This window comes from Rhinoraja longicauda, chromosome 13, assembly GCF_053455715.1.
Source record: "Rhinoraja longicauda isolate Sanriku21f chromosome 13, sRhiLon1.1, whole genome shotgun sequence".
Taxonomy (NCBI): Eukaryota; Metazoa; Chordata; class Chondrichthyes; order Rajiformes; family Arhynchobatidae; genus Rhinoraja; species Rhinoraja longicauda.
Genome location: NC_135965.1, coordinates 23,199,404 through 23,224,445, shown reverse-complemented (window position 1 = coordinate 23,224,445; position 25,042 = coordinate 23,199,404). Strand labels below are relative to the sequence as shown.

At 47.4% G+C, this 25,042-nt stretch overlaps 1 protein-coding gene across 5 annotated transcripts in view; it reads right to left on the bottom strand.

The window, feature by feature from the left end:
* slc7a14a (solute carrier family 7 member 14a) overlaps positions 1-25,042 on the bottom strand; it is a 67,078-nt gene that overhangs the window by 28,935 nt on the left and 13,101 nt on the right. For 2 of the 5 annotated variants that reach the window (XM_078410570.1, XM_078410569.1), the window contains 3 exons: positions 19,690-19,781; positions 17,041-17,524; positions 487-723 (listed from right to left, as the gene is read on the bottom strand). In XM_078410570.1, coding sequence (XP_078266696.1) covers positions 487-723; positions 17,041-17,344 — 541 coding nt within the window. In that variant the 5' untranslated portion in view covers positions 17,345-17,524; positions 19,690-19,781. The remainder of the gene's footprint in view (positions 1-486; positions 724-17,040; positions 17,525-19,689; positions 19,782-25,042) is intronic. The other 3 variants (XM_078410567.1, XM_078410568.1, XM_078410571.1) reach the window with 2 other exon arrangements.

The following is a 25,042-nucleotide window of genomic DNA, read 5'->3' as shown; positions in this document are numbered from 1 at the left end:
TGAGCAGTGTTGCCATTTAGCTCCAGCAGTGAGTGCTCTCATAAGGTCACGTGACAGGAGCAGAATTGGGCCATTCAACACTTCAAGTCTACTCCGCCATTCAATCATGGCTGATCTATCTCTCCCTCCTAACCCCATTCTCCTGCCTTCTCCCTATAACCCCTGACACCCGTACTAATTAAGAATCCATCTATCTGTGCCTTAAAATATCCATGGGTTTGGCCCCCACATGCTTCTGTGCTAAAGAATTCCACAGATTGGCCACCCTCTGACTAAAGAAATTCCTCCTCATTTCCTTCCTAAAGGAATTTCCTTTCATTCAGAGACTTTGACCTCTAGTCCTGGAATCTCCCATTAGTGGAAACATCCTCTCCACATCCACTCTACCCAAGCCTTTCACTATTTGGCACATTTCAATACGGTCCCTCCTCATTATGCTAAATTCCAGCGTGTCCAGGCCCAGTGCCGTGAATTGCTCTGACATACCCAGCCCGTTCAACGTGCCCACGTCATCCACTATCCAATGACTCATGGTGTGGTTGGCCAGTGAGTCAAACATGCTGCTCAGAGCGCTGGCTCCAGCCGCTGTGCCGATGAGGTACTCCAGAATCAGGTTCCAACCGATGAAAAAGGCCACAAACTCCCCCACCGTCACGTAGCTGTAGGTGTAGGCCGATCCAGTGGTCTTGGGCACCCGCACTCCAAACTCAGCATAGCACACACCTGCAACGGCAAAGAGCAAAGCGCAAGCAGCTGTGTGAATAGGGAGAGCAGCCCACAGTTAGACCAAACAAAGTGTTATAGAGTCATAGTCATACATGTGGAAACAGGCCCTTCGACCCAACCTGTCCATACCGACCAACATACCGCATCGACACTAGTCTCAGCTGGCTGCATTTGGCCCATATCCCTCTAAACCTATTCTACCATGTATCTGTCAAAATGTTTATTAAACAGTGCAATAGTACCTGCAATTATAACAATTAGTTATAAGGAAAGATAGAACATAGTACAGCACCAGAACAGGCCCTTCAGCCCACAATGTCCATGCGAAATACGAGGCAAAGTTAGACTCGTAGAATGCAGCCTGACCTGCTGTATTACTCCAGCATTTTGTGTCCTTCTACCAGGTTAGACTAGATCGCGTAGTTTAGATCCAATTCTTGTTGTTCGCAGTGGCGTGTGTCAATGCTGAAATTGACTGATCGATTGATTGATTGAAGGATATAGCATGGAAACAGGCCCTTGGGCCCACTGAGTCCATGCCAACAACTGATCACCCGTTCACACACTAGTTCTATGTTATCCCACTTTCCCCATCCACTCCCTACACACTAGGGAGGTCAATTAACCTGCAAACCCGCACATCTGTAGGATGTGGGAGAAAACTGGAGCACCCGGACGAAATTCAGGCAGTCACATGGAGAATGTGCAAAACACAACACACAGACAGCACCCAACATCAGGATGGAACCTGGGTCTCTGGTGCTGTGAGGCAGTGGCTCTACCGACTGTGCCACTGCGCAGCTCAAATCAATCTAAGGCTTAATTTCCTCTGCCTGCAAGTGATCCATATCACTCCATACATATCCACGTTCCTCTCTAAAAGCATCTTAAATGCCACTATTGTACCTCAGAATTCATAGAATCATATAGCATGGAAACAGGCCCTTCGGCCCAACCTTCCCGTGGCAACCAACGTGCCCCATCCCACTACTTAATCCGGTGATGGCTGATCTCCCGAGGCTAGCTTTCCATCTGTGCCAGTTCCCCATCACCCTTAGTGATTGAGAGGCTTTTAATCTTCAAAAGCATTAACAATACAACACAAAATCAGTCAGAAGAAACGTCACCTATCCATTTTCTCCAGACATGTTGCCTGACCTGCTGAGCTACTCCAGCACTGTGTGTCTATTGTTGGTATAAAGCAACATCTGCAGTTCCGTTTTATTACAAATTTGCATTGATAGGTAATGACACACTTGGGCATGGACTTGGAACCCTTACATAAAAATAATGCGAAAGTTGATTATGATTGATGGGAAAATGAGATTGAAGACTTTTCCAGTAGGTAAACAATTGAAAACATTTTAAAGAAGCATTGCGTAATTTTCAATGAGAGAAAATTCCTTGCAAGAATAAAACACTACACTGGAAACGTGTGTCATGTTATGGCAAACTGAAAAGGTGGCCAGATGTAAGGAAGTGAGTGTTGCCAATAAGTAAACGAGCCTGGGACTTGGAACGTCCCTGAAGCTGACAAAAGACGGTAAAGGAAATACTATAATACAGAACATAGAACAGTACAGCACAGGAACAGGCCCTTCAGCCCACAATGTCTGTACTGAACATAATGCCAAGACCAACTATTATCTAAAATTAATTCCCTGCATATCTGTTCCTATCCCAAAATCTCTGAAACGCCACTATCATAACTGCCTCCACCACCACTCCTGGCAGCAAGTTCCAGGCACCTATGACTCTCTTTGTAAGAAATCTTGCCCCTCTTCACTTTAAAGCTATGCCCACTATTCTTTGACATTTCCACCCTGTGAATAAAAGGTCTAACTCTCTACCCAATGTATGCCTCTCATAATTTTACATACTTCTAACAAGTCTCCCCTCAACATCCGGCATTCCAGGAATATTATGAGATGGTACAGTATATGGGACATATTTGCTTGCATAGGAACAGGCTTTCCGCCCTTTGGGCTTGTTCCTCAAACCAGTAAAAAGGCCGATTTATGGACGAGCTTCATGGACCCACTTTCCCTCATGTCCTTTTATCTTTCTAGTTGAGGAAATGCATCAGCATCCTGTTTCAAATTAATAGTTAACCCTGCATTCATTGTTTTTTGCGTTTCGGTTTCCACCAGCCTCTGCAAGCAGAGATGTTTCCTTACTTGCCTGAGCTGTTTCTTCAAAGTTTTCTTTGATTGTCAGGGAGAGGATTTGGATTTTGTTCTCAGAGTTTGAACCCAGAACGTCCTAAAAAAAACTTCCCTAGGTACAAAGAAAACTATCTGCAAATCTGCAGGTTGATTGTTTTATTAGTCTCCTGGGTCATCTGTTTGGAATCTACATCCATCCAACGTTTTAGAAACTCATCATGTTAAACCTTTATTCTCCCCCCCCCCCCCCCCCACCAGTTGACCAAACAACAGTGGAGCGATTAACTGTGACTGCAGTGATTGATGACATCTCCATCGTCATTGCCCCACCTGCTGACCGTGGCAAAGGCAGGTGACCTGATGCCCTCTGCTCGCCTGCTCGCTCGTGATTCCCATGTTCCTTCAAAGATGTCAGAGTAGAGCGTCATGCCAGTTAGCTGGGCTTTCAACAGTCACAGCTGAAGTTGGATGCTCTTGGGGTTTAGCTTCAGCGCTAGAGATACAGCGTGGCAACCGAACCATCCGACCGACAACTAGAGTGCAGGCAAGCCACTATCTACTCCATTGGAGACCCTTGGACTATCTTTGATAGGACTTTACTGGACTTTATCTTGCACTAAACGTTATTCGCGTTATTCCCTTTAACATGTATCTGCACACTGTGGATGTATCGATTGTGATCATGTATTGTCTTTCCGCTGACTGGATTCCACTCAACAAAAGCCTTTCATACATGTGACAATAAACTAAACTCTGACTTGGAAACCGGCCCTTCCACCCTCTGAGTCTGCACTGACCAGCAATCATCCTCTACAGCAGCACAATGTTACATACGTGGCACGATGCTACATGCGCAGTGGTGGAGTTACTGCTGTACAGCACCAGAAACCCAGGTTTGATCCTAACTACGGGTGTTGTCTGTACAGAGTTTGTACGTGACCTGCGTGGATTTTCTCCGGGTGGTCATAACATCATAAGTGATAGGAGCAGAATTAGGCCATTCAGCCCATCAAGTCTACTCCACCATTCAATCTTGGTTAATCTATCTCTCCCTCCTAACCTCATTCTCCTGCCTTCTCCCCATAACACCTGACCCATAACCGGGTGCTCCGGTTTTCTCTCATGTGCGGGGAGCACTGGTCGGCATGGACTCGGTGGGTCGAAGAGCCTGTTTCTGCTGTACCTCTAAAAAAAATAACTAGGGACAATTTACAATTTTACCAAGGCCAACTAACCTACAAATCTGTATGACTTTGGAGTGTGGAAGGAAAACAGAGCATCGCACCAACCAGCGATCCCTGCACACTAACACTATCCTATATCACAAGGAACAATTTATAATTTTCCCAAGCCAATTAATCCACAAACCTCTACGTCTTTGGAGTGCGAGAGAAAACCAGAGCACCCAGTTATGGGTCAGGAATTATGGGGAAAAGGCAGGAGAATGGGGTTAGGAGGGAGAGATAGATCAGCCATGATTGAATGGCGGAGTAGACTTGATGGGTTGAATGGCCTAATTCTGCTCCTATCACTTATGACCTTATGACCACCCTATAATAACATAGCACTGAAAACAAGTAGATGGGTGCATATCATAGAACATGGGAGGAGTTGGCTGCGCCTAACGGCTGCGGCTCTCTGGCAGTCTGTTTGTCTTTTTTTCTTTTTTTTGTTTGTGTCGGTGTTGGGATGGATTTTGTTTCTGTTTTTGGCTGTGTATGTGTGGGGGGGGTGGGTGTGTGGGGGGGGGGTGGGGTGGGGTGGGGTGGGGTGGGGGTGGGGTGGGGTGGGGTGGGGGGGGGGGGGAAACCTTTCTTTTATTAGGTCTCTTCCCCGGGGCGCAGCTCGCCCGCGGGGCCTTCCATCGCCCGGCGCGGCTCGGCCGCTGGACTTAACATCGCCAGCGCGGCTCGGCCGCGGGACGTTTCAGTGCCCGGTGCGGCTCGGCTGCGGGACGTTTCAGTGCCCGGCGCGGCTCGGCCGCGGGACGTTTCAGTGCCCGGTGCGGCTCGGCCGCGGGACGTTTCAGTGCCCGGTGCGGCTCGGCCGCTGGACTTAACATCGCCCAGTGCGGCCGCGGGACGTTTCAGTGCCCGGGGCGGCTCGGCCGCGGGGCCTTCCATCCCCTTGCGGGGGCTGTGCGTGTCGGTTGCCTCGGTAGGGGTCGAGCTGTCTGTCCGTGGGTGCGGGGGGAAGAGAGGGGAAGTTTTGTTGCCTCCATCACAGTGAGGGGGTGTTTGGAGTCACTGTGATGGATGTTTGTGTTGGGGTCGTGTGTCCTGTGTTCTTTTCTTTTTTGCTGTGTCTTGTGACTGCTGAAATTTCGTTCGGTATTTATACCGAATGACAATAAAGTTTTGTTATGTTATGTTATGTTATGTTATCAGTTTTACATGGATAAGCAGGGAATGGATGGATGAGATTTCGGGTCAGGACCCTGCTCCAGACTCCCTCCACCAATGTTGCCTGACCTGTTGAATTCCTCCAACGCTTTGTTGGTTGCTCATAATTCTGTGTAAACCGAGAGGTGAATAATTCCCTGCGGCTTTGTCTCTCCGGTGATTTTATTCGGGACAGACAAGCACGTGCTGTTGCCGTTAATCCCTGGAGACTGATGTTTAGACAGATGAACTATCACTCCCAAAGCTAAATCAGGCATTGCCCTTTAATCTCAAAGCTTTTGTAACACTGAAACTACTGTATGTCAGCCATGGGTGTGTGGAATTATATCAACAGATGATGTAGCTCTCAGTGTGTGTAACCACTAACACCGCAGTCGATGGCAGAGCAGTTATGTAACTGAATTAATCATTCAGGAGCATATGGACTTGAAACCCATCAAAGCAACTCTGAAGATTTCAATTTGGTACATGGAACACAGAACAGTACAGCGCAGGAACAGGCCATTCGGCCCACGATGTCTGTGCCGAGCATGATGCCAAGATTAACATCCAAGATTAACATTGTATTTAGTTTTCTTTTAATTTTTAGAGGTAGAGCGTGGAAACAGGCCCTTCGGCCCACCAAGTCCATGCCGACCAACGATCACCCCATGCACTAGTTCTATCCTGCACACCAGGAACAAGTTACTGAAGCAAATTCATCTACAAACTTGCACATCCTTTGAGTGTGGGAGGAAACGGGAGCACCCGGAGAAAACCCACATGGTCACAGGGAGAACGTATAAATTCCACACAGACAGCACCCGCAGTCAGAATCGAACCCGGGTCTCTGGCACTGTGAGGCAGCAGCTCTATCGTTGTGATGCCTCCTCTGCCTGTATGTGATCCATACCCCTCCCTTTCCTGCATTTCTTGCTGTACCTCTCTGTAGTGCTACAATTCTATGATGCCTTTGCAGGTAGTCCATGGGTCTTGACAGGCCCAAACAGCGCGATCCATGAGTGCCACATCAGCTTCCAAAGAACCCCTTGGAAACAGGCTCCGGCTCCTCTGCTCCGTGCAACTCTTTTTGCTACACCTCAGCCTCCAGCCACAGTCACCACCTCCCGCATCACCATCAGCCTCCATTGCTCTAACCCTTGTGTCTACATCCACTTCCATCTCCACTGTTTGAGGTAGAGGATTCTAAAACTAGAAAGCACCAGATTAAGGTGAGAGATTTAAGGACCACAGGCACAACTTTGACATGGAAAGAATTAGGCCAATTGGCCCATCGCCTCCCCTCTGCCATTCAATCATAGCTGTTCTGAAGTTCCTTCTGTCTCCAGTCAATGAGAGCAAGTTCCGCATCCCACTCCCAATCACCGCGTTTTCAGGAAAGACAGACACAAAGTGCTGGAGTAACTCAGCGGGTCAGATAGTGCACGGGTCGGGTCTCCGGGGAACATGGATAGGTAATGTTTCGGATCCGATCCCTTCTTCAGTCTCAACCCAGGATGTCACCCATCCTTTTACTCTAGAGATGCTGCCTGACCTGCTGATTTACTCCTGTACTTTGTGACTATCTCTCAGGAAAGGACTATCAATAATTTGAGATTGGATTCTACTATTTTAAGACTCCGACATAATTTCAATACACTCATTTAAGGAAGAAAATGACTCATTGTAGCCCAGGTGATAAAATAATCTAACACTTGTTTGGTACAGGGCTCTACAATGAGATGGACCGCTTGCTCCTGATGAGAAGCTCCCTGCCCAACTGCTAACATCCATCACCGAGCAAGCACAGAAATCCACCCACAAACAAAAGCTGTGTCAAAAGTTGAACCGACCTCGGTGAACTATTTGCCATACATTTACTGTATTTCGTCTGAAACTGAAAACATGTCACAGAGCATTCAGGGAAAAGGAAATCATTTGCTTCCTTCATGAAGTAATGTGACCTTTTTTGAAAATGAGCAGATGGGCATTTTGCCAGGAAACCTTGGGAAACATTTAAGGGCGGCACAGAGGCTCAGCTGGTAGAGCTGCTGCCTCACAGCACCAGAGATCACGTTCAATCCTGACATCTGGGGCTGTCTGGGGTTGCAATGTTCCCCCTGTGACCGTTGGGCTTCCTCCAGGTGCTCCGGTTTCCTCCCACATTCTAAAGACGTGCAAGTTTGTAGGTTAATTGGCCATCTGTAAATTGCCCTTAGTGTGTAGGGAGTGGATAAGTGGGATAACATAGAATTATTGGGAATATGGGTGATTGATGGTCGGTATGGACTCGGTGGGCTGAAGGGCCTGTTTCTATACTGTATATCTAAACTTTAAATATGTTTGGAAGAACACCATTTGAAAACAACAGTGTCAGAATGAAGGAAATTTGCGGAATAGAAGAGGGAAGGTGGAAATTGAAAGATGCTGCTAAACTAAGATATGCTGGAAATGCTGGAAACACTCAGTGGGTCAGGCAACATCTGTGGAAAGTGAACCAGAATGAATGAATCATGTCTAGTAACCTCGATCAGAAGTGGGGAAGTGAAGGAATTGGAATTTGAAAAGGCTAATGAACACCTGATACAACTCATCTCTCAATATAACACACTGGCATGAGGATACACAAGATTGTGATGCTGCCTTGCATCTCCAGCAACCCAGCTTCAATCCTGACTTTGGGTGCTGTCTGTGTGGAGTTTGCACGTTCTCCCCGTGACCGCACGGATTTCCCCCGGGAGCTCCTGTTTCCTCCTGCAGATTGGTAGGTTAATTGGGCTGTGTAAATAGCCCCTATTGTATGGGTAAGTGGTGGAATCTGGTTTAGTTGAGTTTAGCATACTGTCGCATACTGTCACAGGCACTGAAGTAGTTAAAAGCTTTGGTTGTGTGCTAACCTGTCAGCGGAAAGACTATACAAGATCTAGGGGAGAGCTGTTGGGGAGTTGAGTAAGGAACAAAAGTTACAGGGCAAATAGGTGGGACTATGATGGGCTGAATGGCCTCCTACATTGAAAGAACATAGAACATAGAACAGTACAGCACAAGAGCAGGATCTTCAGCCCACAATGTCCGTGCCAAGACCCATTTCTTAAATACTTGCTCATCATCCATATTCCTCATTCCCTGCATAATCATGTCCTTATACAGAAGTCTCTTAAATGGGACAGAATGTTTAAGGAAATATGGAAATTTCAATAGCACATTCTCACTCTCTCTCAATGCCCCTTGATGACTCCTGTGCCTCTTCTCATTGTTTCCCATCGTGTCTGGGTGCCCGATTTAGCTGGCAGCCTCCTGAGCCCTTTGTAACCTCGGAACTGCCCTTAAACTGTGGCCTTCCACTCCCCAGTTAGTGCTCCCACGCCAACATGTCATGAATTATTTTCAGGAGAAAGACAAGACAATGATGCTGGAAGTCCTGTCAAACATATCTTCCGTTTACATCTTCCTTCCTCTCCCATCTTGTGATGTGTTTACAAAATGATGTATTCACATGAGTCATAGAAAGATACAGTCTGAAGAAGGGTCTCGACCCGAAACGTCACCCATTCCTTCTCTCCCGAGATGCTGCCTGACCTGCTGAGTTACTCCAGCATTTTGTGAATAAATACCTTCGATTTGTACTAGCATCTGCAGTTATTTTCTTATAGAAAGATGCAGCATGGAAACAGGCCCTTCGACCCACTCAATCCATGCCAGCCATCACCATCCATTGGCACTAATCGTACATTAATAAGGATGGATAAACTTGGATTGCTTTCTCTCAAACACTTGAGGTTGAGGGGAAACCTAATAAATGGATATAAAATTATGAGGCAACTTTTTTCCCCAGGGTGGAGATGTCAAACACTCAAGGGCACAGCTTTAAGGTGAGAGGGCAAAGTTAAAAGGAGATGTGCTGGCCATTTTTTTACACTGAGTGGTGAGTGCGTTGAACACAACAGCAGGGGTGGTGGTGGAAGCAGGTGTTTAAGAAATATGGATATGCTGAGAATGGAGGGGTGGGGATCACATACAGGCAGATGAGATTAGTTAATCTTGCATGATGCTTGGCATTGACATTGTTAGCCGAAAGGCCTGTTCCTGTGCTGTATTGCTCTATGTTCTATGTTCATTTCTTGGACCCCTTTATCTGAAGAAAAGGGACTCAACCTGAAACTTCACCTACCCATGTTCTCCAGACCTCCCGCCTGACCTGTTGAGTTACTCCAGTACTTTGTGTCCATCATTGATGTAAACCAGTATCTATGGATCCTTCCACCGTATTAGCAGGGTCATTGGGAAAAAGCCACAGTGCGGGAGTGCATGTGCGAGCTCGTTTCAAGGAGATGTTACAACTGCAAAGGGCTGAATAATCCCACGCCTAGTCTATGAACACAAGAGCCACTTGCTGCCTGAGCATTTTAATCATGACAGCCCCAGCATGCAGGTCGCAAATTGTTTAGGTTTAACTTAATTAGTGTCACATATACGATACAGTGAAAAGCTTTGTTTTGCATGCTATCCAATCAGATAAGATAATATCATACATAAATACAATCAAGTCAAACTCGTGTAATAGGTAGGGCAAAGAGGAAGATACAGAGTGCAGAATATAGTTCTCAGCATTGTAGCACAACAGTTGCAGAGACAAAGTCCAATGTTTACTATGAGGTAGAGGTGAATTGGACAGTACCCCAGCTTATGGAAGGAAGGGAGGTGGTGCGAGAGGCAGGAGGGAAAGCTGGAGAGGAGGAGGTGCGGAGGGGTTTGGAGTGAATTGGGAGTGGAAGGGAAGGGATGGGGAAGGGAGTGGAGGAAAGGAAAGGAGAGGGGAGGAGAAGAATGTGGAGGAGAGGGGAAAGGGAGGGGAAGGGAGGGAAGGGCAGGGGAAGAGGAGAGGGGAGCATAGGGTTCCCATACATCTGTGTCCCAGGATCGAGTGTGTGAGAGTTAATGTAAAAAAAGGATGACTTTGCAACTTGGAAGGATCATTAGTTCAGAGGACCTCTGACCCCTTGTCACATCACACAGAGAGTCAGGGGATGACATGGAAGAGAGGGTGTAGACTGAATGTCAGAGAGAGGCCTCTGGAGGGAGAGGAGTGTGAGCTGTGTGTGTGTGTGCAGGCGAGTGTGCGTGGATATGTGTCTGTGTGATTGTTGAATGTGTGCATGCGTTTGAGTTTATGCATTTGTGTACTTGTGTATTTGTGTGTGTGTATGTGTGTGTGTATGTTTGAGTTTATGTGTGTAAATGATGTGTGTACATGCGTGTGTGTGTTTGAGTTTATGCGTTAGTGTACATGTGTGTTTGTGTGTCTGAATTTATGTTTGTGTACATGTGGGTTTGTGTGCGTCTGAGTTTGTGTACATGCGTGTTTGTGTGTGCGCATTTATGTGTTTGTGTACACGAATGTGTTTGCAGCTGTATGTATGCAAGTGTGTGCACATGTGTGTTTTTGTGCATGCACATGTGCTCACTGCCACAGTGAAATTGCTCTGTACCTCCATCCCTCACACCCTGCAACCTTCTCTCTTGCTTGCTCCCCTTAGACCTCCTTCCTCCCCTATTGAGGCACCCCTCACCCCTCAGCCTCCTGCGTTCGAAGGAATAATGTCCCTGTAGCTTAGATCACAATGGTTTGAGGCTATAACATAGGTTAATATTTCTCCGGATGGGAGAGGAAAAAGGGGGGGAGGGAAGGGGAAGGGAGGTGAGGGGAGGGAAGGGGACGGGAGGGGAAGAGAGAGGAGGGAAGGGAAGGGAGAGGAGGAAAAGAAGGGGAGAGAAGGTGAGGGGAGAGAAGGGGATGGGAGGGGAAGGGTGAGGATGGGAGGGCAGGACAGGGGAGGGGAGGTGAGACTGCAGATGTTTCAGTTGAGACCCTGCATCAGGTCCTCACCACTGACTGTCCCTTTGACTCCACATTTACGGCTTGACCTGCTGAACGCCTCCCGGATTTTGGTTGTTACTGAACACTTCAATAAATGACTGGGTTGGCACTGCCTTTTAATATAGACTTTAGACCAAGGCCTGGTCTAAGTCTCTGAGTAGGATGTGGACGGTCCCATGGCTTACAGGCAAGGAACAGAGCCGAAACAGTCCGAAGAAGGGTCTCGACCCGAAAAGTCAGCCATTCCTTCTATCCAGAGATGCTGCCTGTCCCGCTGTTACTCCAGCGTTTTGTGTCTATCTTCATTCTAAACAATAACACCAGGCCATTGAGATGTGAAATTAAGAACTGCATTTAGAACACAAAACATCACAGCCCAGGAACAGGCATTCAGCCCACACACTGCATGCTGAACATGATGCCAGATGAAACGGATCTCCTCTGCTTACACGCGATCCATATCCCTCTATTCCCTGCGTTTCCATGTCCCAATCTGAAAGCTTCTTGCACGTCCCTGTCGTATCTGCCTCCACCACCAGGCCTGACTAGTCTGAAGAAGGGTCCTGACCTGAGATGTCACCTGTCCATGTTCTCCAGAGATGCCGCCTGACCCACTGAGTTAATCCAACAGTTTCTGTCCATTTTTGAACAAAAGTTTGATTTAAGTAGCATCTTAAAGTATGAGAAAGAAGTGGGGAGTAGGGAGAGGTGAGGCATGGCCACTGATAGTAGGGCAAAAGGAATGGGAGACCAGGCTGTCATTTTCCCCTCCCTCGCACAGAAACCCTGACACTCCCCCCCCCCCCCCTCCCCCATCCCCCGCCATAACCAAGCTCAGAGGGTGGAGGCTGAGAACATGAACCATCCACTGTGTTGGAGGCCACTTTATCTTATTAATACAGTGAGTCACGGATGCTGGGACAGCTGACCTTAATATTACAGATCAATGTAAAGCACGATGCACAAAGGAACTCTATCAGGATACACAGCAGATGACTCACATCAATAATTCAAGTCAGTAGACTGGATGCATTACATTAATTAGACAGAGACCTTTGATAGATTGCCATTTTGCAGTGCGCTCGGAGATTAAATGCCCAGGGATTTAGTTATTTCTTGTGCATTTGTTCATGGGCTGGTGGGATTCATTGGTCAGGCCAGCAATTATTGGCCATTGATGGAAAGATACAGCATGTAGAGAGGCCCTTCGGCCCACCATGCCCACCATGGATCACCCATTCACAGTAGATCTATTTTATCCCAGTTTGTCACCCATCCTATACGCACTAGTTTAGTTTAGTTCAGAGATAGCGCATGGAAACAGGCCCTTTGGCCCATCAAGTTCACGCCGACCATTGATCACCCGTTCACACTAGTTCTATGTTATCCCACTTTCTCATCTACTGACTACACACTCGGGCCAATTTGCAGAGGGCCAATTAACCTACAAATCTGCAGGAATTAAGGATGTCGCAGGAAACCAGAACACCCGGAGGAAAGCCACACAGTCACAGGGAGAACGTGCAAACTCCACACAGACAGCACCCAAGGTCAGAATCGGACCTGGGTCTCTGGCGCGGTGAGGCAGTGGCTCTAACAGCTGCACTAGTTTACTGCCCATCTCTACCTAACCCTGAGATGACTGCTGCATGTTCTTCCCCAGACTATGTGGCCTGCTCTAGTTTCCCACAATACAAATGAAATGTGCAGCATTGGTGGGGAAATGGAATAAATTGTCAATTTAAGGGAATGTGGGGAAAATAAAATGGATTGGGATAGGGTTAGTGTAAAACTGGGTGATTGATGGTCGGCACCAATTCAGTGGGCTGAAGGGTCTGTTTCCGTTTTGCATCCATCTCCCTATCACTCAGATACAGGATGTTGTTACCTTGGAAAGGGTGCAGGGGATTTTCACCAGGCCTTGCAGTCTTGTGTTACAGGGAGAGGTCCCTTCCTGAAGGAGATTCATGAACCTCTGAGTCCTTTATGCGGTTCAGAATGTTGATGGTCAGCTCAGTGAGACAAGAGCTACAATCTTTACTCATTCTTGGTTCTGGACACTGGAATTCTCTCTCCAACAGCACCATGAAAGCAATTTTACCACAAGACTTTAACTAAAAGGTCTGCAGCAGTTCAGGGAGGCGGGTCATCTTACTGTGAATAATTCGGGAAAGTCGATAAATCCCATGCTTGTCTGTGGCATTTCGATCTTGATTAAAAGATAGGGGATTGTAATTGAGGGTGAGAATTATAAAATCATTAGACCCACACCTGGCCTGAACTACAGATGTGGGTGCGTCTTTGTGTGAGTTCAAACAAGGGGTAGCGGATATTTGCAGGGGTATCTTTAATATTAATAACATCACAAAAAACAGGAGCAGGAAAAGGCCACAAGACTTCTCATGCCCTCTCCACTATTGAATAAGATCATTACTAATTGAATCTTGACAGCTTCACCTTCCTGCCCATTCCCCAAAGAATTTAAATCTCCAAAGATCTATTTTGGCCTTGAATATAGTCAGTGAACAAACAGCCACATCTTGCTAGGGTCAAGGATTCCAAATAGCTATTGAGATCAAGGGCCAAAGGAAAGTTTTAAAGCAAGTTCAACAAACTATTTTTGGATAAGAAAATCAACAGATAAGGAGGATCCAAGATGAGGTGTTCCATACTGGAACATCCGAGATGTCCTCATTCTTTAGGGAACAGGGGTTCCCCTTTCCCATCATAGATGAGGCCCTTACATATCTCCTCGGTACCCCGCAGCTCTGCGCTTGCTCCCCGTTCCCCCAGTCGCATTAGAGTCCCCCAAGACCTTACCTTCCACCCCATCAGCCATCGCATACAACACATAAACGTCCAAAATTTCTGCCACCTCAAATGGGATCCCACCACTAGTCCCATTTTCCCATCTCCACCCCTTTCCACCTTCCGCAGAGACCATTCCCTCTGCAACTCCCTGGTTAACTCATCCCTCCTCACCCAAACCAACTCCTCCCCAGGTACCGCAGAAGATGCAACACCTGTTGCTATACCTCCTCCCTCGACTCTGACCATGGACCCCGACAGTCCTTTCAGGTTACGCAGAGGTTCACTTGCACCTCCTCCAACCTCACCTATTGTATCCATTGTTCAAGATGGGGACTCTTGTACATCGGCGAGACCAAACGCAGACTGGGTGATTGTTTCGCGGAACACCTTCGCTCAGCCCACGTGAACCTACCTGATCTCCCGGTTGCTGGACACTTTAATTCTCCTTCCCATTCCCACACAGACTTTTTTGTCCTCGGTCTCCTCCATTGTCAGAGTGAGGCTAAACGCAAATTGGAGGAGCAACATCTCATATTTCGTTTGGGCAGCTTACAGCCCAGTGGTATGAATATTGATTTCTCTCATTTCAGGTAGCCCTGGCATTCCCTCTCTCTTTATCCCTCCCCCACCCAAGTCATATTGGCTTCTCACTTTCACCCTACAAACAGCTTACAATGGCCTGTTTCCTTTACCATCATTACTTTTTTGCATATCTTTCATTCATTGTTCTTTATCTCTCCACATCACCATCTCTGTCTCTTGTTTCCCCTTATCCCTAACCAGTCTAAAGAAGGGTCTCGACCCGAAATGTCACTTCTCTCCACAGATGCTGCCTGGCCCGCAGAGTTACTCCAGCTTTTTGTGTCTATCCTCAGAGGAAATGATGATCGGGCACAGTTCAAGGAAGATCTAATCAATGGGCTTGAGGTCTGAGTTTAAAAGGGTTGGGGGACCTCATGGAAACTTACTGAATAGTGATATTCCTGCATAGAGTGAATGTGGAGAGGATGTTTTCACTAGTGGGAGAGTCTAGAACCAGAGGGAACAGCCTCAGAATAAAAGGATGTACCTCGAGAATGGAAATGAGAAGGAATTTCTTCAGCCAGAGGGTGGAGAATCTGTGGAATTCATTGCCACAGACAGCGGTAGAGGCAGTTATTGGATATTTTAAGGTACAGACTGTCAAATTCTTGATTAGCAAGGGTATCAGAGGTTATGCGGAGAAGGCAAGAGAATGGGGTTGAGAGGAAAAGATAGATCAGTCATGATTGAATGGCGAAGTAGATTTGATGGACCAAATGGCTTAATTCTACTCTGATGACGTGAACATGAATGACCTTCCCCTGCTCCTTGGTGAGAAAAACAACTTCAGGACCAGGGCTGGATTGACATAGTAGCAAAAGTAGCATTTGCTATGGGCCCCGCACTTTCGAGGGTCCCGCATTAAATGCTTGAAATCGGCATCCCACTGAGGGACGCTGTGTTGCGTGTGCCTCTCACCAGCCGCCGCGGTTAGAATGTGTTGCCAACGCCATGATTAGAACGTGTTGCCAACGCCACGATTAGAACGTGTTGGCGGCGGGGCTGCATGGACCAATAGGCAGCCGGCGGGTCACCGCCCAACCGCCCAGTCTCCGGCCCTCTGACTCCACACACCTCCGGCCCTCTGACTCCACACACCTCCGGCCTCACCCAAACACCTCACTCCTCCAGACCTCTCTGCTCGAATATTGGCCTTGTCTCCTCACACATCCTGGACCTTTCACTTCTCGCTCATCGGCTCTTTTCTCTCAAGTCCCCGGGCCACTTTCACCACCATATCAACCCCCCCCCCCTCCCCCTCCCCCCTCCCCATCTCTCCCACTCCTCCGGCCCTCCTTCTCCCTACTCCTCCGGCACTCTCTCCCCACTCCTCTGGCACTTGCTCCCCCGAATCCTCCGCTGCTCACTCTTCCGCTCACTCTTCCGCCTGTTCTTTCTCTACCCCTCCCTCTCCTTGCTAGGGCCTTCTCTTTCTCTTCACTCCTGCGGTCTTCTCTCTCTCCCCACTCCTCCGGCTCTCTCCTTCTCTCCATTCCACTGCGCGTCTCTATCCCCAATCCCCTTTTCTCTCACCTCCCAGACTTTCATCCCTCCAAATAGCTACTGTTCCAGTCCTGTCTTCCGCCAATCTACCTCCCCCATTTATTCCCAGTCTTCTGTCCCACTCTCCCTTCTCTTCTCCATCCCACTCTCCCCCCTGCGCATCTCCATTACGCTCTCTCCGTTTCCTCTGAACCTCTTTCCCCAACACCTCCCTCCATGACCCCCACTCCTCCAGCCTTTACTTTCCATTTCCATAGGCACCTTTCCCTCACACTTTCAGCCTTTTCTCAGTCACTATGCGTCCGTACCTCTCTCTCTCTCCCTCTCTCTCTCTCTCCTCTCTGGCACATACTCCCAAAATCCTCCAACTCCCTCTCACCCATCCCAAAAGCTCGACCCCTCTTTCTCACTAATCCCCCGGTCTCTCCTCACTTCCCGGGTCCTGTCTCCTCCTCCACTCTTCTACCACCTCCTCTACCCACACCTTGCATGCCTCTCAGCATCCACTGCTCCAGCACTTCCTACCCCTACTCCGTCCCTCTCACCCTATACCTCCAGTCCCGCCTTTATTCACTCCTCCGGCCCTACTTTTCCCACATTCCTCCAGCCCTCCGTCTACTTCTCTGGCACCCTCAGCTCCCACTCCTCCAGCCCTCTTCTCGCAATCCTCCGTCATTCTCCCCACGGTGGCGCAGCGGTAGAGTTGCTGCCTTACAGCGCTTGCAGTACCAGAGACCCGGGTTCCATCCCAACCACGGATGCAGTCTGTACGGAGTTTGTACATTCTCCCCGTAACCGCGTGGGTTTTCTTCGCGATCTTCGGTTTCCTCACACACTCCAAAGACGTACAGGTTTGTAGGTTATTAGCACTAGCTTAATATGGCTCTGTTCAGGACATCCTAGGACCAAGCCCTGGTCAGTGGGACTCAGCACTAGGCTGCCCACAACCTGAGTTTCGGAAAGGTACTTAATGTTCCTTCCTGCAGTAACTCACCTGATAAGATGGAGGCCACTGCCGCGATGATAAAGGAGACAATGACTCCAGGTCCTGCCATCTCCTTGGCCACCAGGCCCGAGACGACGTACATGCCGGTGCCCACACAGCTGCCCACGCCCAGAGAAACCAGGTCCACGGTGGTGAGCACCTGGGCCAGCTTGGAGCGGCCCGCTCTGTGCTGGGTGGAGTCTTCCAACATGGATTCCACCGGCTTGGTGCGGAGGACGCGGGAATGCAACGCCACCCATGTGGCGCCCCAGTGCACCCGCCGGGGGTCCAGGTACGAGAGGAAGCCACTCATCGCAACAAGAGGGGAGGGGGAGGCTGCAGCCGCTACTTAAACGTCTCAGTGGGACGGAGAGGTCTTGTGGAGAGTAGAATGTCAAGGAGAGACCATCCAGCCGCTCACAGGGCGGTGGGCCAGGACACGCGGAACATAGTGCTGGGTCCGTGAATGGCGGCTGATGGAAACACCTCGAATCTGTCAGAACAAACAGAAGAGAGAATTCCTTAAAAAGTGTTCAACAATAAAGTCCACAGAAGGACCAGAAATATTAAAGGCAGTTTTCTTATCCAATACTTCAACCCGTTTGACCCGAATCTCAGGTGGGACATCTTGGTCGGCATGGGTAAGTTGGGCCGAAAAGTTTGTTCCCACGCTGTATGACTCTATGACTCTATACCGTGGATAAATGACGTTTTGGGTCGGGACCCTTCTTCAGACTGATATTAATATATTAATGTCTTTCATGTATCATTTATTTTAATCTGGTTACATTAAAATCTCCAACTTTGAGGTGTGTATGCTTAACAATGATACCTGGCCGACTCTGACCTACATAATGGAAGGCTGACATGGAAACAGTTATGTCAGCATTCAGCTTGGCTGGTGATGATTGTCTGATCCAGAGAGTGTATAACATGACACACACAGTTATCGAGTCACAGCAAAGTTCGGTCTCTGATTGCAGAATAGCCCCGAGTTGGATAATGATTAAAAAAAATACTTCATCAATATTGCAATAACCCTCCACGGCTGAGAGGAGAAGGCACTGAAGGAGAATCAAAGTGGATATCATCGCTGGTAAGATGAAGCCTTAGTAATAGAACAATTGGAACGAGGAGAGGAACAACAGGCCAGATCTGAACAGATTGATATGTAGCCATTGCCCATTCAGCGCTGACAGAGGCACAAGAGACAAGTTCAGATAATAACACTGAGACTCAAGGAACTGCAGATGCTGGAATCTGAAGCAAAATACAATGTGCTGGAAAAAATCAGCGAGTCAGAAGGATCTACAGAACTATGGGAGAAGAGCAAGAAAATAGGATTAGTTTGATATTCAAAGCACCAATACAGGCACGATGGGCAGAAAGGACTTCTTCTGTGTGAAGTGGATGTCTGATTTAATGTTCATGGACAGAGTGGTTGTCCTGGTGGATGTAAATAGACAATAGACAATAGATAATAGGTGCAGGAGTAGGCCATTCGGCCCTTCAAGCCAGCACCACCATTCAATGTGATCATGGCTGATCATTCTCAATCAGTACCCCGTTCCTGCCTTCTCCCCATACCCCCTGACTCCTCTATCCTTAAGAGCTCTATCTAGCTCTCTCTTGAATGCATTCAGAGACTTGGCCTTCACTGCCTTCTGAGGCAGTGAATTCCACAGATTTACAACTCTCTGACTGAAAGAGTTTTTCCTCATCATTCTAAATGGCCGACCCCTTATTTTTAAACTGTGGCCCCTGGTTCTGGACTCCCCCAACATTGGGAACATGTTTCCTGCCTCTAATGTGTCCAACCGCTTAATAATCTTATATGTTTCGATAAGATCCCCTCTCATCCTTCTAAATTCCAGTGTAGCCCATGGTAACGGACAGCCAAGGTTGCTTCTCCTAGTCTTCCCAACCTTTACCTCCCAAACAACATCCCAGTTGAGAACATTATCAGGCCAACGGGGGGCACAGTTGTGCAGCGTTAAAGTTGCTGTCTTACTGTGCCAGAAACCCGGGTTTGATCCTGACTTGGGTGTTGTCTTGTATGGAGTTTGTACATTCTCCCCGTGTCTGCGTATTCTCCGGGTGCACCGGTTTTCTCCCACACTACAAGGATGTACAGGGTTATAGGTTATTTGGCTTTGTTAAGTTGTAAAATTGTCCCTTGTATGTGCAGGTTTATGTACAGGGTGATAGTTGGTCAGTGTGGACGATGGGCCGAAGGGCCTGTTTCTGGGCTGTGTCTCAAAAGTCTAAAGTCTAACCATCTCACTACTGTTCAGTTAAGCTTAGTTTAGAGATACAGCATGGAAACAGGCCTTTCGGCCCACCAAGTTCATGATCACCCGTTCATACTCATTTTATGTTGTCCCATTTTCTCATCCACTCCCGACACACTGGGGCAATTTACAGAGAGCCAATTAACCTACAAACCTGCGCGTCTTTGGGACATGGAGGAAACTGGAGCACCCAGAGGAAACCCACATGGTCACAGGGATAACGTGCAAACACCACACAGACAGACAGCACCCAAGGTGAGGATCGAACCAGTGTCTCTGGCACTGTGAAGCAGGAGCTCTACCCGCCACTGTGCAAAGATTGCTTGTCAGCCAGTGAGGTCAGACTATGTCTAAGCGGGTGGAGTACCTGTGACTGTTCTCCACAATCTCCGCGGTTTGGGGCATTTCAATACCTTGGTCTCCTGTCTGTCTCTCCGCTCTGCAACTTCTTCAGAGAACCTGCAGGAAAAGAAGCATTAGAAGATGTAATCTAGGTTTCAAGCTAAGTGGTAACTTTCGTGGACTACACTCCAGCACTTCAACACATTGTTTGTATCCCAGCAGGTTGAGTAGATGTGCATGTAATGTACACACATAGAGTCTCAGAGTCATACAGCATGGAAACAGGCCCTTCAGCCCAACTTGCCCCCATCTACTCTTGTCCTACGTGCCCATGTTTGCCCCATATTCCTCTAAACCTTTCCTATCCATCCTGTCCAAATATCTTTTAAGGTTTTGCAAGATTTTCGCATGAGGGTGCCTATTTGTGAGTACATGCGTTGTTGTATGTGTGTTTGCTTGAGTATCTGTGTCTATTGCGTGTTTTGTGTCTTGAGAGCATTTGTACATGGTTCCGTATGACTGCATGGATAATTGTACCTGTCTGTGTATAGGAGCAAAGAGGTCCTTCTGCAGTTGTACAGGGCCGTAGTGAGACCGCACCTGGAGTACTGTGTGCAGTTTTGGCCTCCAAATTTGAGGAAGGATATTCTTGCTATTGAGGGTGTGAAGCGTAGGTTTACTAGGTTAATTCCTGGAATGGCGGGACTGTCGTATTTTGAAAGACTGGAGCGACTAGGCTTGTATACACTGGAATTTAGAAGGATGAGAGGGAATCTTATCGAAACATATAAGATTACTAAGGGGTTGGACACGTTAGAGGCAGGAAACATGTTCCCAATGTTGGGGGAGTCCAGAACCAGGGGCCACAGTTCAAGAATAAGGGGTAGGCCATTTAGAATGGAGATGAGGAAAAACTTTTTCAGCCAGAGAGTTGTAAATCTGTGGAATCCTCTGCCTCAGAAGGCAGTGGAGGCCAGTTCTCTGAATGCTTTCAAGAGAGTGCTAGATAGAGCTCTTAAGGATCGCGGAGTCAGGGGGTATGGGGAGAAGGCAGGAACGGGGTACTGATTGAGAATGATCAGCCATGATCACATTGAATGGTGGTGCTGGCTCGAAGGGCCGAATGGCCTACTCCTGCACCTATCGTCTATTGTCTGTGTTTTAGTGTGTGTGTTTAAATTGTGTGTGATTTTGGTGCATTTTGCGTGCCTTCACATGTGCACAGGCATGCATCTTTGACGTGCGTGCAAGTGTTTGAAGAATCAACAAGGCTCACTACTCTTGAGTCAGCTCATTGTGGCTCAGGATCCTGTTGTGCTCTGAGTAATTCAGGCTCCTTATGTGAGTGACTGCACGTTGACCACGGGCGATGCACTGAGTCAGGCTTGGTTGGCAGTGGGAGGTCCCATTGTGTTCACAGCCATCGTTGGAAATGAACAAAAGGATCTCATTAGCAGCAGAATCAAAACAAAGTCTTTTGAAGTATATAAAGCCCCGCAGAACTCAGAAACCCTCCAAAGTCTTTTACAACCGCCTTTGAAATGCTGTATTATAATAAATAAGGGATGGCGCAGTGACACAGTGGTAGAGTATCTGCGTCACAGCCCCAGAGACCTGGGTTCAATCCTGACTACAGGTGCTGTCTGTACAGAGTTTGTATGTTCGCCCTGTAACTGCGTGAGCACCATTAGACTGCCCCATGGCAGAGAGGGACAGAAAGGGGCCCTGAGATAACTCTGGGACCAACTCAAAAGGAACTTTCTCTGGGGAACGTCAGGTACCTGCACAGAATGGAGGGGAGAACAAGTTCTGGTTGCCCCATTACAGGAAGAATGTGGAGCCTCTGGGGAGGCTGCAGAATGTTGCCTGGATTGGAGAGTATTATCGATAAGGAGAGGTGACGGGTGAGTCAGGACATAGGCAGCAGCCTTCTAGACAAGCCAATGAGAGGGTGGTAGAGGGGAAATGAGACAGGAAGGTGCTTGTCAGGAAGCCATGATGCAGCTTTAAAGGACTTTGGTCAGGCTGCATTTGGAGTACAGTGTGCAGTTCAATTTGCCCCATTACAGGAAGGATGTACTGGCTTTGGAGTTAACGCAGAGGGGGGTTACCAGAATGCTGCCTGGATTGGAGGGTATTAGCTATAAGGCCAAGCTTGGATTGTTTTCTCTGGAATGTCAGAGGCAGAGGGGTGACCTGATAGAAATATGTAAAATTATAATGGATAAGGTAGACAGTCAGATCTTTTTCCCAGGGTGGACATTTCAAAAGCTCGAGGGGCATAGCTTTAAGGTGAGAAGGGAAAAGCTTAAAGGAAATGTACAGGGCAAGTTTTTTACATAAAGGTATCTGGAACCAGCCAGGGGTGGTGATGGAGACAGGTACAATAATGGCCTTTAAGGGGCTTTTAGATAGGTACATGTGTATGCAGGGATTGGAGGATTTCAGACCATGGATCACATACTGTCAGAAGGGAGTAGATTGGCATGGACATTGGGGGCCAGAAGGACTTAATCTTATGATGTCCTGTCCTATGTTCTATGAAATATAAGGAAGCATGGATTTCTCCCTCACGGAGCTCTCATTGCCTCTCTCCTCTCCCCTTTAATCCTTAATTTCTGCACTCTCTTCCCAACCCGCTCTCCTCTTTCCCACCTTAAACCACATACTTTCCTCTCACATGTCCCAATGATACTTCCTCCTGTTCATTTTTTTCTCCTTCCATTTCTCTCCAATTTCTAACTCAATTTCCCTCTCCTCCTTGGCCCAATGTTCTCTCTTTTATCTCTCTCTTTCCTTTGACACACCTCCCACTCCATTCAGACCTCCACTCCCCCAGCTCTGTGTCTCTCCACACTATTACTCCAATTTCTGGTGATTAAGAGCACTGCCCTGGAGCCCACTTCTCCCTATTATGGTGAGTTGGGGAGAAAGATATGGTGTTGCCATCAGAATTGACGAGCAAAGGAACCTAGATTATTCTATCGGTGTCTGTCCCAACGAAGAAACCAATTAAAGTCATCATTATAGAGTCACGGGAATCAGCCCTTCGGCCCACCTTGTCCAGGTTGGCATAGCAGACTAGTCCCATTTTAAGGTGTGAGAGGTAAGATATAATAGGAACCAGAGGGTCAACGCTTTCACACAGTTGGTGATGGGTATAAGGAAGGAGCTGCCAGAGGAGATGCCAGAGGAGGCAGTAGGGGCAGGTATAAGAACGACATTTAAAAGACATTTCAACAGGTACATGAATAGGAAAGGTTTCAAGGGATATGGGCCAAACATGGGAAGGTGGAACTGGTGTAGATTGGGCGTCTTGGTCGGCATGGGCATGATGGGCTGAAGGGTCTGCTTCCATGATGTGTGACTGTATTTGCCTGCATGTGGCCCATTGGTCTCTAAACCCTTCCTATCCATTTCTCACCTGTGGCTAATGATGATATAAATATCAGTGCACAGGCCTCCCTAGTTTCCCACATGGTCCAAGGATGTATTTGGTCAAGACCTGGGGATTTATCCACTGTAACCCGCTTTAAAAATGCCAATACAGCCTCTTGACTCAAAAACTAAAAACAAGTATGGAAAGAGATATCAGATCAAAATGGTAGAAACACTCAGCAGGTCAGGCAGCATCTACGGAGAGAGAAATAGAGGTAATGTTTCAAGTCAAAGATGATTTATTGACATGTGAAACGTTCCACTCTCCTCTCTCTGCAGATGCTGCCTGACCTGCTGAGTTTTCCCTGCATATCCTATTTTTGTTTCAGATCTCCGGCATCTGCATTTATTAAAAAACAATTCCTTTACTGGAAAAGGACAGCTCAGTGTTCAGTCAGGCTGATTCATAGCAGCATAAATTGATAGGTATAGAGGGACTGGTCGAATTCATTAATTGGGTAGAATCCCCAGAAACAAGAGCAGGCAACTGAGGATCATTCTATTAATAGTTGGCACGCCTGACGTCAGTTTAATGATTTCAGTTTAGTGATTCAGTTTGGTTTATTGTCACATGCCAATATGACAATGGAGGTACAGTGAAAAGCTTTTGTGCATGCTAATCAGTTAGCAGAAACACAATATATGATTACAATCGATCAATTACAGCGTATAGATACATGATAAGGGAATAACGTTTAGTGCAAGGTAAAGGCAGCAAAGTCCAATCAAGGATAGTGTGAGGGTCATCAAAGAGGTAGGTAGTAGTTCAGCACTGCTCTCTGGTTGTGGTAGGATGATTCAGTTGCCTGATAACAGCTGGGAAGAAACTGTCCCCAATTCTGGTGGTGTGCATTTTCACACTTCTATACCTTTTGCCTGATGGGAGAGGGGAGAAGACGTCACTCACTCAACTCGGTTGCTGAGATTTTGAAAAGCTGCTCTAAACTCTTGGCCTGGTCATACAGTCAGAGTTGCCTTCTCTCAGGGCAAAGTCTCTGGGTTGCTGTCAACGTTCTCTGTGTGTCTGCCTTTTGAGTCCCCTGTACATCTTACAACAGAGCAGAACGATCAATCTGGGAGTGAGGCATCGTGGACAAGGCCAGTTGTGGACAAGGTGCTGTCCACACCTGATGAGTACCTGTGCGCACATCCACGCAATCCCCTGGACAATCTACGCACGTGGATGAGAGGAACAAAAATAGGTCACACAGAATCACTGCTCTCTGATGGCATCGTTCTAATTTTAACGACATACCTGTCAGCAAACTCGAAGAAATAGTGCACACTTCTCCATCTAAGTAAAGAATATATTATGCTTTTTTGTTCCAGATTCCAGTATCTGCTGTCCCAAGTTGTTACTGAGTCAGTCACACAGCACAGAAACAAGCCCTTTAGCTCAATGTATCCATCCCCATGTAAGCTAGCCTGCGTTGGCCCCATATCCCTCTAAACATTTCCTATCCATTTGCCTGTGTTCGGCCTATATCCCTCTAAACATTTCCTATCCATTTTCACACATTTGGCCCATATCTCTCTTCACATTTCTGATCCATGTATCTTTCCAAGTTTCTTTTAAATGCTGTTATAGTACCTGCCTCAAGTACCTCCTCTGGCAGCTCGTTTCATACATCCACCATTCTCTGTATGTAAAAGTTGCCCTCACTTTCCTATTAAACCTGCCTGCTCTCACTTTAAACCTGTTACTTAAGATGCACAGAAATGTGAAGGCAAAGAGAAGTTTAGGAAAGCAACAGCAGAGAATCTTAAACAGGATGGAGACTAAGGACAGACAGTTGCTGAGTGGCACTAATTATCAGATAAACCACTTCTACAAACATTGGCTGACTAAACTGCTCCCTGGCAACTTAACATCAACAATTGTGGAGAGTTCTTTAATCTGAATGAGTGAGTTTATTACCAATGGCAGCATTTAATGATGT